Below are 14981 nucleotides of genomic sequence, written 5' to 3'. Positions count from 1 at the left end.
GCTGAATGTTCACAGACCTGTTCACTGATCACGTTCTGTTGGTGCGGGAAAACCTTGTATGCGCATCAGAGTTAAAAAGGAGACTAAAACCTTCGTACATCCTCTATTCAGTAAACCTGCAGCTGGAACCTACAACGGGTTTTTGTCCACGCCCTAAATAGTTTCTCTCTGCACTTTTTCCTTTGTGCTTCCCATTAGAGTTCCCTGTTACCTCGCCCCTTTTCTACTCAAAAAACCCCATTCTCTGTTCAACCAAAAGGACACTTTTTTTTTTTTTTTTTTTTAATCATTATCTTTTTTTCCTAATTTAAAAAAATCTGAGATGAATCTTGGAAAATTGTTCAAGACAGCATCAAAAATTCCAGTCTTCACTTGTCTGTCTTTTTTTTCCCCCCCCTTTTTTTCTGCAAAGCATGCTACTAGCACATTGGAGATGCTGGCAGGAAAACAAGTTTAAGGTTCTAATATAATTGAAGGGTTTATATAGAAGCTTATTGAAGAATTAAGAAACTCTGCTTGAACATATTTCAGAGCAAGGAGAAGGCTAAAATTACAGCGGTTTATGAAGTGGTCTTTAAAAATGCTGTATTACTCTAATTCTCTACCCTTCCTGAAAGAACTAAATAATCACTCTGTACTGCAGGATTCTTGGAAAACTGCACTCAAATGTCCTCCACGTTTTCCAGGGCAATTTCTCCCTTCAAATTAACTGACTTAATGATTCATGATTTCTTGAAAATTATTAAATGGGAACAGTTTGTCAAGAGCAAACCAAACAATTTTCAAACATTTGAGCATTTGCTGAGTCCTGGATTCTTTCCAAGAAATGGACTTTTAGCCCATGTTATAGGATTGCTGCAAGTTCACTATTATCTCCCCTAGTATTATTATCTATGCTTCACACTTTCACACTCCAGTCAAGAAGGGATTTCTTTCCTCCCCAGCTATGCAGGGCCTCCAGCAAAGGGAGGAGAAAGGTTGAGTGAGTGCAGGAGGAGCAACAGAGCGCCCTGCTGATGCTGTAGCAAGCCTGATCAGGTGGTTTCTTTGGATATTGTAGAAGAGGGCTGGGGAACCGGCGCAGTGTGAGAGCAAACACCGTGACAGAGTCCAGCAGCTACTCATGGAAATGACAAAATTAAAAGCAGCATTAAGGTGAAACAGGAATTATTTAGGCTGGGTGTTTCTGGTGTATTACAGCCCAAAGTGGCTTGAGTTGCTAAATTGGAGTTGTGGTCCCAAGGAAAGAAAATAAAACTGAGCTTCTTGAGCTAAGGATGCTCTCAGCTGTTCTTCATGCAGGCTTACAGCATCTAAGTGAGGGGTTTACTTCATGTTCTTGACTAAAAAATGCAGAATAATGTTTTTTCTTGAAACAATTAAACAATTTTGTTTTCAACCAGATACTCAAAATATAGGGGTAGCATGGGTTTTCCCTGCATGCGAACTCATTTCTAACTCAACCAGGATGTGATTTCTACCCGTGAGAGGCATAGGTACAGAGGCTGGGACAACTCTGTCTTGGGCTCTTCCCTTGGACAGCCAACAGTGTGAAAATGCAGTTTTTGATGTACTGGAACAAAAGCATTTTGTTGGTGTATATCAGCTTTACAGAGCCCTTCATATTTTCTGTTCTCATTTTTGTCTGTTCCGTTATGCTCCTTTCTTGTCATGCTTTAATGTTGACAGGGGGCTTATATGTCAACATTTACCTTTAGGTCTAAAGCTGTTGCTTCCCTGTAGGAGGTGTCATTCGTTCTCCTTTCCCAATGTCAGAATTACTGTTGCTGTATTGTTTTAATAGCAAATGTTGAGTGCCCACCTCTGCTTTCTCAGCAACCCAGTTCATAGCCATCACAAAGCCAGAGCACCTTTCTCTTTCACGAGTTTTAACTTAATTAACAGTAAGACACACAAATTGGTTTTGAAAAAAAAAAAAAAATAATTAAACAGAACACCAGATGGCTGTATAAATCCTATTTAATAGAGAGCTGGAACAGGAACTTTTCTCATAACTATATTATTAATAATTAACATATGGAGGATGCTCCGAACAGAATACTTATGGCTGCATTAGATTATGATTTTTCACTGCATTGGTCACGCGACTCAGATACTCAAGGGCATGAGAAGTCCCAGCTCTTGTCAACCGCTACAGCAACCTGTACTCCCCATTCATTTACTCAGAGGATGCGGTTTTACCCTGCACAGTACCTTGTGCACGAAATGCCTTCCAGAGTCCTTCTCACCACTGAAGCATCTCCCCCCACATGGGAGCTAGAAAAGGTTAGTCCCTGGATGAGCAAAAGAACCAGCCCTCCTCCTTCTGTGGAGACAACTCTGACCCTCAGAATGTGCGGTAGCAGCCACTGCCCCAAACATGGGCTGGGGCAGAGCTGAGCTAGAACATCCTTAGGAAGGTTAACTGGAAATCTTGGTGTTTGCAAGAGAAGCAAAAGGACATAAGCTGAGGAACAGAGGAGAAGTCCAGAGACAACGAGAAGTTCTGAAACTCCTCCTTTTGGGGAGCAAGGAGAATATCTGTGCCACATGCGCGTGGTGGGTAGCTGTGGCTCCGCAGCCTCTGTGTGCTTTCACATTGCAGTTATCCTGCGAATTCCTGCAGTGCCCTGCCCTGGGATGGGACCGCCGCAAGGGAGAGGCGGAGGGGGCACACCAGGACACGCCACCCACCACCTCGCACACAGCCTGTGTGTTACCCTTCACCCAAATGCATCTTGGGAACCAGAGGAAATGTTTCAGCTCCACAGCTTTCAGGGCTGCGTAGGGCACAGAAAATCTCTCTTACGGCTGTTTGTCCTTTAGAACAAAATTAGGTTTAGGAACCTCCCACGGACAAACATTGATCTTCCTGTACCCCAGTGGCTGTAACATGCACAGATATGGCTTGAAGCAGGACAGGATTATGCTTCATCATCTAAATGGGAAGCGTCAATGAGGAGACCTCAAGAAAAAAGGCTCTCGGGAAGGTGGCTTTTTGCTTTTGTTTCTGTAATCTCTGGTTAATTTTTTCCCCACTCTTTAGTTTCAGGAATATTTAACTGAGGTCTTGTGGAGTTATTGATGGTTTGGACTGTGGTGGTGAGAAGGAAAGTGTCTCTTGTTTGCAATTGGAGAAACAATTGATAATGTACCAATGTAATTTATTATCTACGTGTACATTAGAAACACTGTGGTCACTCTAGACTCTTAAGCTTATCCATGTAATTATTTTTTTTTTTTAAGTTTTCATTGCATATTACAGATGTTTTGTCAGAGATTGGGAAGAGAAGGATTTACTTCCCTTCCTCACAGAAAGTGTTTCTGTGTCTCTGAGTATTTCATTAGCAAGGTTCCTTCCTTCCACTAAAATCTGTGGTTCTGATTATTTCCTTTTGCCCAGATGTTTTAATTTCTTTTCTTTTCCAAGACGAATCTCATTTTGTTATTTCCTGCCCATACATCTATCCTCTCAAGGCTCGAATGAATCATTTCTCCATCCTGAGGAGTGTTCACAATATTGCCGATTTACTGTAATATGCAGACTTAATTATTTTCATTTGTAAAGTGCCACAGGGTCATAGATGTCCGCAAAGACATTGAGAAGAGAGGACAGGAACACATCAAACCCATTGCATGGATGTCCACTGCAGATGAAAGGACTTAGAATTACCTTTATTAATAATAAAAGTCTCTCAGAAAAGAGCAACTAATGCGGTCTGCTATAAACCTTAGTTGCCTGCAGTTTTGGCTTTATCTCTCAATAGGCAGTAGACGTACCAATGTGCATTTTGGATGGAAAGTCAGATGAGGACGAGTACAAACCCTCAAAAAAAAAAAAATAGTAAGGTTCAGCATTTTAAGTTCCTGAGGGTATTTTCCTAAGTGGTGTTTAAATTCAGACGTCTTCATGGGTACTGACCCAGGGTGTGGCTCTCCTACATGAGATTCGTGTCACATTCCTGTAGATGTCTACATCTTTCTGGGACTCTCTACCTCGCGGTGAGAGGAGTCTGATCCTATCAGTGAGTCTTTCTCTCCATCAGCTCTGCTGGGAGTGAAGCCATCTGCCCTGGAGGCATCTGAGTTTGAGCACCAGCCCAGCCTTTCCTCACCACAGAGCCAAGGGAAAATAGTTCACTGACTCTCATGGGGGAGGGAGAGGCGATAGCATTTTAAATTTCTCCTGTGCCAGCTGTGGTTGTTTGGTTTTTTGTTTTGTTTCGGTTTTTTTAGATGCCATCTTGGAGCTTGTTGTTTGGTAGCTTTTTATTGTGGCATGCTTTCAGATGAATAATTAAAAAATAAGGATTTCCGAGTGGTCTTGATTCTGCATAGATATAAAAATCCTGAAATGTTAAAGGCTAGGACTTCCAATTCATTTTCTTGTTTTCAGATAAATAATTCAGTGATAAGATTTATTCGTACATGTAAAAACAGGAGGAACCAGACATTAGCAATAAATCTCTTCAGAAAACCTGCTAGATTATGAAACAGAGGTTTTCTCAAGAGCCAACATCCTTATTGTCTACTTTATAGAACAACATTTAGCACAAAAAAGAACCTCTATCCTTGTCTTGGAGAAGCAAAATTATAAAGAAACTTTAGGCAGAACAAGGTTTAAACTGAAACAATTAAAGAATTTGTGTAAACTCTACATTTTCCTGTTTATAAATATATGAGAAAATTTTATATCAAATGAATTGAAATGTAACAGAACGACAGAACAATCCCCTTCTGCTCCCTCCGCTGCTAAGAGGATTATTAATTTTGTGTTTTCATTCCGCACTGGAGAGCATTTCTGTCAGTGGATGAATTGCATTTGAAATGATCCTGGCAGTTTTATTTACCCCATTATTTTTGTTTTCTATTAGACTAATTTCTTTTTATTGGGTTTTATTTTGTGCGTGTTTAACAATCTGGTGCCTGGTCAAGTCCTGTTTCCATCCACGTTGCTCATTCTAGCAGGAGACCACGCCATCCCCTCTGCAGAGCTGCACCACACGGGTGCTTTTGGGCAGTGACACAAACACTGGGATGCCGGGATGACCTTCGCTGCCTTGGTTCTGTCTTCTTGTCACCTTTGCAAAGTGAGATCCCGATCCTGTTAATGTACTCATTGATTTAGCGGAGAGCAGAAGATCCGTCCCAAACAACACGCTTTTATAGAGCAGACTGAGACACCGGAATGAGACGTGGCTGTAAACAGTAGCTATGCTGATGTTTTCAGTGTTTAAAATCAGAATTTTGGATTAAATAACTCGGGTCAACCCGCAAGTGGATCCAGATATTGGATTTCCATAAAACTGGGGGATCTGGGAGTATCCTGGGAGTTGATGCAGCCAGGTATTTCCCTACTGCCAAATGGCTCTAAGGAGAAAGATACTTTGCTTCAGAAAGGTTCAAGTGAAAGGTTTTATGGAAAACGTAATTTATTACTAAAACCATAATAAATACTTCTAGTTTTATGCCTTAAAAGTAACTCAGAGGCTGAGGTTGCAGAATTTGGTTGGGTTTTTTATTGTTTTGCTGGGGCTTTTTTGTATGTGGGGTTTTTTTTGTGTGTTTTGTTTTTTGTGTTTTTTTTTGTTTTGTTTTTTGTTTTTTCTGATAATTCCAGCTCATCTGGGCTCTGTCTACAAATGTAAACCTTTTCCCTTTGCTACCAGGCTTATAAATGTTGAAGTTAGACTACAGATACCAAGTTTGAATATTCACCGAGACTGTCATGAAGCTCATCCACGGGATGAGCAAGAGCTTCATGAATATTTGTGTGATGCTATTAGACAGTCAAATGAACCCCAGGGACAGAGGGAAAGCTGCAGAAATCCTCAGGAGAGGGACATTTCCTTGCTTCACGTTCTCTGTGTGTGTGTCTGCAGCAGCTGCAGTATCTCAGAGAACCTTTTCTCATGTAGTGTTTATTTTTATGCAACGGTCAGATCCCATCGCAATGAGTCTTGATCAGCTGAACTTTCTTTCATCCAAGTTCAACAGGACTCCATAAAATTATTTTTTGCATCTGGACGAAGGAATTTGTCCCTGCTGGTTTGCTCTCCCTTGTAAGGTTACTGTGGTGCAAAGTGTTTTAAAAGCTGGGCCTGTGGCCATGGATAGAATTTAAGTATAATTAGAGCAGGTCTCTTCTGTGGAAATCTCAGTCTCGCAGCATGGGTGCTTGGATTGGAACGTTACTTCTTGTTTTTAATTCATAAATAATAGAGCAAGTAGTTTTCTATTCCTTTCTTCAACTTTCTACAGTTTTACTTGCACCTCTTATCAGGCACAACAGCAAACAGTGAGCCAAGTTCCATCCGTGTTTACCCTCTGACAACCTCATTTGTCATAGTTTAATAGCACAAGCACTTGCTAAAGGCAGATTTTTTTTTTTTTTTTTTTCCGCCCTCCAGATCGTGAAATAAATATATCCCAACTGCTTCTGTTAAGGTATCTCAGAATAGTTTCTTCAAAACAAAGGGCTCTTTGTTCACTCAGAGGTTCACAGAGCAGAGTACAAGGTGAAGATAAGAAAAGGCTTATGCATATGTTGGCCTTTTCCTGTGCTCTGTATTTCCTAGCAAGCTTCAGTAATTTCCACTCAGCTTTGTCATCTCCTGTTCTGCATCAGGTGAAACGACTCTGCAAGTAGGTGGGTCTTTTAGAAGAAAAAAAACCTCTTCCAACACATTTTCCTTTTTTTTTTTTTGTTTTTCCAAGTTTTCTTTTTTTTTCAAAAATAGTATGTTTCAGTTCAAGAAAAGTATTTTATTCGGTATAAATCCAGACTCTTTAGGCTTTGACTCTTAAAAATGCTTAAAATATCAAAGGAATCTTCCAAAGTGAAAAGTGGTTTAAAAGCAAGGAACTTATGTTTTGTTTTAATATTTTCATTGCCTTTTTTTTTTTTGTCTGTCACGTGCATGTAGGCATATGTTTACTCTTTAATTCATCTGATCCTCTTTGGTGAAATGGCAGTATATTTTTTTACCCTTCGGGGGAAGAGCAGTAATATCCTGCTTCGACCTTTCCCTGAGTTTCTTCCACCCCTGCCAATGTTTGCTGATACTCCCACAGCATCTTCAGCAACCCACTGAAAAAAGGATGATTTCATATCCCCTCTGAGGCAGGTTTTGTTGGGACAAACACGACATTGCCTACACAGAAGCAGAGCTGGGCAGGCCCAGTTTTCCCTCCTTTCCCTGTCTCTGGTTTTGCTCAGGCACAGCACCGGTGCCGAGAAAATGCCAACGCACCTTCCAGTCCAGGGCTGGCCCTGGTCCTGCTGGGAACACCAACACAGCAAGCTCAGCTTGGGCTCTGTCCGTGAAGTGTATCGTGACGTCTCCTTACTAATACTTACAGACTTTCACCTTTTCAGAGCATGGAATGTGTGTAGTTCAGACCCCACCTGCAGGAGCACTGCTCCTGTGCTGCCTGGTGACATCCCTGGCAAAATGGGGGAAACCACGTATACAATCCACCTGATGCTCCCCTCATCTTCCCTCCTAATTCCGAGGCACGGAGTGATGAATGACTCATTTGAGTCATCAAAACGGTTTTGGTATCTTCTCCAGGATCTCTGGCATTTGAAGCATCACACACCCAACCAGGGGTTCCTGTGAGCAGGTGCTGCAGCCTAAAATGTGTTAATCAGTGGAGGCTTGCAGAAGCGATGAGCTACACCTAGAGACAAATCTTTAATAATGAACCCAGAAAGGTTGTTCGAAGGGCACGAACACAGCTTATATGATGGAAAGAAAAACGGCTCGTCCCTGCCCCTGACAGTGTCTCTTGACATTACCAATGTTCTCCTGAAAATCTATTTATGCAGCAAATTTTCTAGCCCTCACTCACTGATTAAACACACCGCTGCTCACCTGAACTGCAGCTTTTGTTTGCTGAGACTCGCTAGAATCTGTTATAAGGCTTACCGTGAAGGGACGAGCTGGAGAGGACACGACAGGAGTATCTCTGTGAAAGCAGGACATTGAAGTCACTGGTTTGCGTTGTTAGTTCTGACATGCAGGATTTTAAAGTGTTTTCACTGGTTCACTGATGAGGTTTTTCGTTCCTACCTCAGCCCCTGGCTGTTTAGTGTCGGGTACATCAGCAAAGCAAGATGATCCTCTCTGAGTGGTTAATTCTTTTGCCTCAGTGGTAGATTCCTGCACTCATAAGGGAAATAGAATTATTTCAGTAATAAAAGAGATACTGGGTTTTTTCTGCACGATTAATTCCCATCATCTGAGGCTGACCTCTTCCTTTTACCTGTCTTGCCATAAGTTTCCTTATTTCCCGCTGACAGCATTTTTCTGCCCAAGATAGGTATCTTCTTCTGGTTTGGTTTGGTTTTGTTTTTCTTTTCTGTTTGATGTGTGAGCATTGTCTGACACTCTGAAGAATTTCCTGGGTTTTTGTCATCTGACTGTAGCTTATCTGTTATGTGTCACAGGATGAGAGATGCTCTTCAGTAAGGACCATGGGGTGTTTTGGAGAGGGAGTTTGAACAGTGCCTAAGCCCTGGCAGATTAGGTAACAGCAGTGCTAATACTGAACATCAGTGACTGGGGTCCTCATCACAGACTCTTTGTCCAATATAATATAAAATAAAAAAATCAAGGTCTCTGTGACAGTGTTTTCTATGGGAAGTAACTTCCTATACAGTTACAGAGATGTGAAGGTACTTTATTGTCTGAGTGCAACTCATGCATTTTTGAACAAGTATGCTGAGAAAAAAAAAATCTCACTCTGTCATGAGAGCTGTAAAGTGCTTTCCCACAACGCATACACATGATAAGCCATGAGAAAGAGCTGTCACTCATCAAATTAGACAGCAATGTGGAAAAGTTATCTTTCAATGTAGTATCCACAGTGGTCTCTCAAACATTCTCTTTATTTCTATGTGTAAAACAGTTCCTTTGGGCCTTCCAATTCCCACCGAAGGCTTTGAGAGATCTTTTCCATATTCTAGACAAATATTCATCTCACTCCTTTAATCCCCTGTAGCACAGAACAGTGGCTTTTGGAGATGTCAATACCTTCTTGTGTCTTTCAGTGTCTCTCAAAAATGCCACTTTGGCAGCTTCATTATTTGAGCTGGCTCTTCAGATTGATGTGTGATTTTTATTTCTTTTAGCCCCTTTTTTTTTTTTTTTTTTTTTTAAATTTTTTTTTTTTTTAAACTTAAAAAAATGTGTAACTGATAGGCTGGAGGGAAGTCAAATTTTCTTCCTAAATCACAGAGGTGTGCACGATATCTAAGGAAAAAACACTACCGTTCACTGCAGGCCCTGTGCCATGGGACCAGAAAAGCTCCCACTGCAGTTTCTAAATGCAGAAGCACTGGAAAACATTTTGCTTGAGCTCCCAGATCCTGATGCATTACCTTTGTCAGCTTGGAGGGGACTGGCTGCCCATGAGATAAAGCACTTAGTGCTTTTCCAAGTCTCTCTCTGGACCCACGCAATCCCTCCCGTTGCCAGTGTTTCCATTTCAGTCAGCAATAGCTTGCCCTTCTGCACAGCCCAGGCCACACCAATCTTGTTGCACCACTTTCTGCCTTTCTCTTCTCTGGGATGCAGCACAGCAGCAGCCACAGTTTGCCCCTAAAAGCCTCCGAGCCTCTTTCTCCAGTGCTGAAGAAAGGGAAATAGCATTTAATGGGAACTTTGAAAAAGCATTGCAGCACTTAGGCCTCTGAAATTCAATATACTGTATCACCATCTTTCATTACACTTTGAAGCATTCTGCTTTGGAGCTTTTGTCTCAAGCTCTGTTCTTTTCTGTGCCTCTGACACTAAGCAAAGCATTAGTGTAATCTTTAACTTGGTGTCAGCGCCCATTCTCAGAGAAGAGAAAGTTAAATGCCTCTGTAATGTCTCTGATGAGATCTAAGATCAATTCCTGAAATTCTGACAGAGAGAGGATTGGCATTGTCCAAGGATCACTGTGTATTTCATTAATAACTAATGGAGCCAACATAATGAAAAACTTTACTGCTTGCTGTAAGCAAATAACAGATCAAAACTCATTCACGCTCTTATCTTTCTTATCCTGGTCTTATTTTTCTCTCATTTTTGTAATAATCAGAGTAAGATGAACACCATCAAGGCTCTGTGGCACGCTGCCAATCATTATTGCCCTGTACAAAATAAATTGTTCCAATGAACTGGGTTTTATGGCAATTCCTTCCCAATTTTCCTATATTTTTATTTTCATTGTAGCTGTTCCCAGACAGAGTGAAAAAACCGAACAGATTAAAATGTCTGATGAATTCTCTGAAATGCCAACCAGCAAAAGTCTTTGACTGTCTCATTGCCAAGGACAACTGAATTTCTTTGTCTGAATCAATTCTCTTAATGCGATGAACAATTACAAGAGCAGGAGGAAGCCTGGCTGTTGCTTTGGCCCTTCATCTCACAAGTCTGCACATCTACCAGTGTAATTTTCCTTTTCATGAGTTGCTACAATGGTTGTAGAATTCATCATATCTGAAAATAAAATTTACAAAGGGAATCAATTCTCTGTCTAGCATCCTTCCATTTCATCTTTCTGTCCATTTGCCAGAAAGATAATAAGCCCTAGCAGCATTAGCACAGACACAACCACTGGGCATCAGGAAATGCCTCCTTGCAATGCTGCTGTCATCGCCTTAACCTTAAATGCCCCGAAGGGCTAGGACTGATGATTTCTAGATTAACTTTTTTCGAAAGCTTGTTCTTTTTGAAAGCAGCTTAAAAGAAAGCATATTAAAATGTTAATATTTCCAGGAAAAAATTCTAAAGACAAAAGAGCTTAAAGGTGCCTATCAAATTTCTTCACTCTGATTGATTTAGTCAGTGGAAGGGGTAAAGTCTTATTTTCTGATTTTTTTTTTTTTTTTTTTTTTTTTTTTTTTTTTTCTAATTCATCTGAAGAAGCACATTTTAAATAGCTGCTAATGTGCTGTTAAAGAAGAAAACACTTCCACGGCAATCCTAATTACTGTGCAACTGTATTTCATTCTGTGCTAGCAGTGAACTGATCATTTAAACTCACAGTTCTGTTACTATGCAAACGTCTAGAAAAGAGTACATTAAATTCCCAGTTTGATCACCGTTTCATAGATAGGGAAAATTAACCCACAGCTAGAATTTTCTCTACTTTCGAATCCCAAGGAAACTACAGACTGCGGCTGAAATCCCCCCAGCTGGTTGCAGTTTAAGGGGCTGGAGCAGGGAAATGGGGCAGCTGCCAGATCGGAGCCATGTCCACCCTGCCAGGCAGGGGCAACCGTGGCCACAAAGCCCCTAGTAGCCCCCTCTTCCCTCCTCTCTTTCTCTCTCTACCTCCATCTTCCCTCTCACCTCCAGAAGGTTCTGCTTTTTGAAATAGTGGAGGGTTTCATATTTCCCTCCTAAGACCATTTATTCAGCCACAAAACTCATAAACGAAACACTCGGTTCTGCTAATGCAATCAGCTACATTAGCAACGTGTTTATTTTTCATCTTTCCTTTCTGCTATTTTGCCTTTTAATTATCTTCTTTGTGATTAAAGATAGTCACATTCTAAATTCAATCACCTTGAAAAACAATATGAAATAAAGAAGTTTAATATTTTATTATAAAACTCTTCTGTGGGATCCAGCGATGCTGTAATTTTACCATTAAGAAATTGCCCTTTTCAGTTGTCTGCTGCTCGCCTTTTCTTTTTCCTCTCAACAATAAACTGAAGAGTCGTCTCAGTTACAGGATACAAAACATGTACTTTCTGTACCAGAGCACCACAGCTTTTCCTTCTGCTTTTAAATTTGTCTTTTTGTCCGATCAGTAAAGAATGAGCTGTCATTTTTTGAAAGGTACTCTGAGAGAAAGTATTTAAAGTAGCAAAATACCAGCCAGACCTCTTGTAATTTACAGGAGAAGGGGAACCATGGAGAATGGTTCACTTTGGGTCCATATGCAGTGAATAGAACAATATAATATTACTGCTGTCTTGAGCTACTATTTCAATAGCCTAGGTCTTTAGCAAGTTATCAGAAGTTTTTTTCAGCTTGACATCAAAGTGCCCCTCAGTTCCTGTTCTGAATCCCAACCTAAAATGTCTTACCTCAAGAGGTAACTTGCCCACAGAGGCACTTTGTGAGTGCTGGCCACTGATGGATGTTGGCCTTCGGCCTAGATGAGCTCTTGTCTAACAAAACTTTTATCTAGAGAAGACAAGTGGAACTGAAACGCATTCTGCAAGTACTTGGGGATTTGGGGTGACTTGTTTGCAGTTTTCTCTTTGTGACACCATAAGCTGTGTTGGACAACAAAGACGTGCCCTGTCTTGTTCCACTGGCAGGTTCAGCAGATTATTCACCAAAATCTGAGCCTCTTCAGACAATGCTACTGATCCTTCCATTTCTGTTTCTCTTACAGTTTGTTGCTCACCCTAACTGCCAGCAGCAATTGCTCACCATGTGGTATGAAAACCTCTCAGGCTTACGGCAACAATCTATAGCCGTGAAGTTCTTGGCTGTCTTTGGGGTCTCCATTGGCCTGCCCTTCCTCGCCATAGCCTACTGGATCGCTCCCTGCAGCAAGGTACGAACACATTAAGGTGCATGGTTTTTATGGGTGTTTCCATCCAGGGCTGGGAATGAAGTCACGTATTTTTCTGTAACGTCGTCGGGAAGTGATTCATGTAATCCTCTAAGATTGCCCCAGAGGAGAGCAAGCATGAGGTGTTGCTTGATATACACAAATGGAGCTATTAGGCATGGTTTGAGGTTTATCTTTTTGAAGAGGATGAGACAGGGGGTGACAAGAAAAGGATAGGAACAAGAAATGGATAGGAGATAATAACATGAGAGTGAGGTGAAGAAAGATGAGAAAAAAAAAGATACTTCCCAAAATGGGAAATAACTAAAGATGATCCTTGTTGCCCTTTGTTAACCCTGATGTTTAAACTCTTGTTCCCTTTATGTACTTTTTGTTGCAAGTTCCCCCCTTCTTCAGGGTTCCTTTCCTCCCTTTCCTTCTTTCTGATCTTGTATTTTTAGTTAGTGGAACATTATTACGGCACATGGGCCTGAAATTCTGACAAGCCCCAGGGGACTTCTTAGTGCTGGAGAGAAGACTAGACTTAATCACACAATCATTATGGTTTTGAGGGAAAAGATGATGAAACTTGGAAAGCTGCCATGTACCTAAATATGGCTGTGCTATGTCTCACAGCATCAGATGGAGCAGGAGAGTTTTGCTGAGACCTAGAGGTCAAAGGACCAGAACCAACCATTAGTTTAAGTAAAAGTTTAATTTGTCTGCAGTACGAAATCCATAGTGAGGTTTCTATCCTAAAAGAGCCTCCTCAGAAAAAGTGGAGATAAATAGGTGTGTGGCAGAGTGATAAAATATCTTTTTCACTACTCTTGCCACAGAAGAAAGGGGTGGCGGGGGGGAAGATCATTTCCATTCAGCAATAGCCAACAACACCATCTATTACAATGTAGAGGGCTTCAGCAGGAGGCTTATCAAAGGTACTTAAATTTGATCAAAATGACCCCTGGCACTGGTAACTTATTCAGTCTTGAAAGCATCTTCTCCCATTTCCTTTAAAAGCCAGTGAGGAATCCTTTCTAAACCAAAAAAATTATTGATCCATGGATGAGTATTAAGGAAAAACTGTAATCTGAAAAGTTTTATTTTAGTGCAATCAGACAAACCTTTTGAAACCGTCTTCCAGAACCTCTGAGGTAATAAAACATGTTTAAGGCTTGGTGTCCTCCAAAATATCTCCAAGAAAAGTACTTTCTCTGACAGTAATTGAGAATACAACTTCATTTTCTCGAGCTTTGTATCAACACAAAACCCCACAGCTTTTATGAATAGTGGACAGGACTCTGGAGTTTCACACGGAGAAGTGGATGTGAAAGCTGGGCTGTGGGTGGGTTTTGTGAGGTCATAGAGAGAATTCCTGTGTGGTATTACCAGGTTGATTCCGTTATGTCAGGCCTCAGTCTGGCAGGGATTTACGGAGCTGTTTAATTTCCTTCACCTCTGTTGAATGTGCTGGGAGTTGGCACACCCGCCAACAGCAACATGGGGGTGTATTCTCAGAATTACAGAGGTTGCGTTGGAATATAGCGATAGGTGGGGAGAACAATTAGACTAGAAATAAGTGGAGAATTTAAATTAAAAGCGTAAAAACTAAGGGGGAAAAACTGAGGCAAAAAATTCAAAATAAACCAGTTTTACAGCAGAAATAAATGATTGAGAAAGTTATTTGGTTTTAATTTCTTATTAAAATTTTTTAAAAATGGAAAGGGGGGGACTTAACTTTTCATTGACTGTGATTTCGTTACACTAAACTTTTCGTGCATTCTCATTTTTCAATGTCCTTTTCATTTCACCCCACTTCAGGCTGTCAAAAACCATACATAACCTTCTATCATAAAGTCAAATTGAAAGTATTTTCAGGCAGGAATTGCCTTTTAATGCATGGGTTTGCATTGATCAGAACAATATAGTCTTGATTTTTGATTGGGGTCTGTGATAAAAATAACAGAACCATGAATGCATTTTTCCCCCCATGAATCAGTACCTCACCCAAAATTGTCATTATTAGGTTTAAGGGATGAGGATTGATGCATGAGCCTTGTATCCTCTCACTGAAAGGATGGTGATGGCAACACAAGATCAGTGTTGTGATGCTCTGAGCAGTCCAGTTCTGCGCTGGTCAATTTTGAAAGTGGTTTGTTGTTTTTTTTTAATTTCAAGTCATGGAAACAGTCGATGTTTCACAACTGGGTAATTTTTCCATAGTAACAATCAACTAAGATATTTAACATGGCTCAAATCAGGCCTGTCTTAAAAGACACATGAATGTCCAGACGTGTGTCAGGCACTTATTTCTGAACTAAGACAGTGGGAAAAATGAAGGAAATCTCTGTAATGTGAAATACTATTTATAGGAGCTGTCTTGACCAATGCTACTGTGAATCACATTCTTAAGATGG

The 14981-nt window shown here is 40.8% G+C and overlaps 1 protein-coding gene across 4 annotated transcripts in view; it reads left to right on the top strand.

The window, feature by feature from the left end:
- TRPC7 (transient receptor potential cation channel subfamily C member 7) overlaps positions 1 to 14981 on the top strand; it is an 81666-nt gene that overhangs the window by 35581 nt on the left and 31104 nt on the right. For all 4 annotated transcript variants that reach the window (XM_026858285.1, XM_026858284.1, XM_026858287.1 and 1 more), the window contains exon 4: positions 12403 to 12567. In XM_026858285.1, coding sequence (XP_026714086.1) covers positions 12403 to 12567 — 165 coding nt within the window. The remainder of the gene's footprint in view (positions 1 to 12402; positions 12568 to 14981) is intronic.

Source organism: Athene cunicularia (assembly GCF_003259725.1).
Source record: "Athene cunicularia isolate RWA chromosome 13 unlocalized genomic scaffold, athCun1 chr13_part1, whole genome shotgun sequence".
NCBI classification, from domain to species: domain Eukaryota; kingdom Metazoa; phylum Chordata; class Aves; order Strigiformes; family Strigidae; genus Athene; species Athene cunicularia.
The sequence above is the reverse complement of the archived record's forward strand: the minus strand, read 5'-3'. Positions and strand labels throughout refer to the sequence as shown.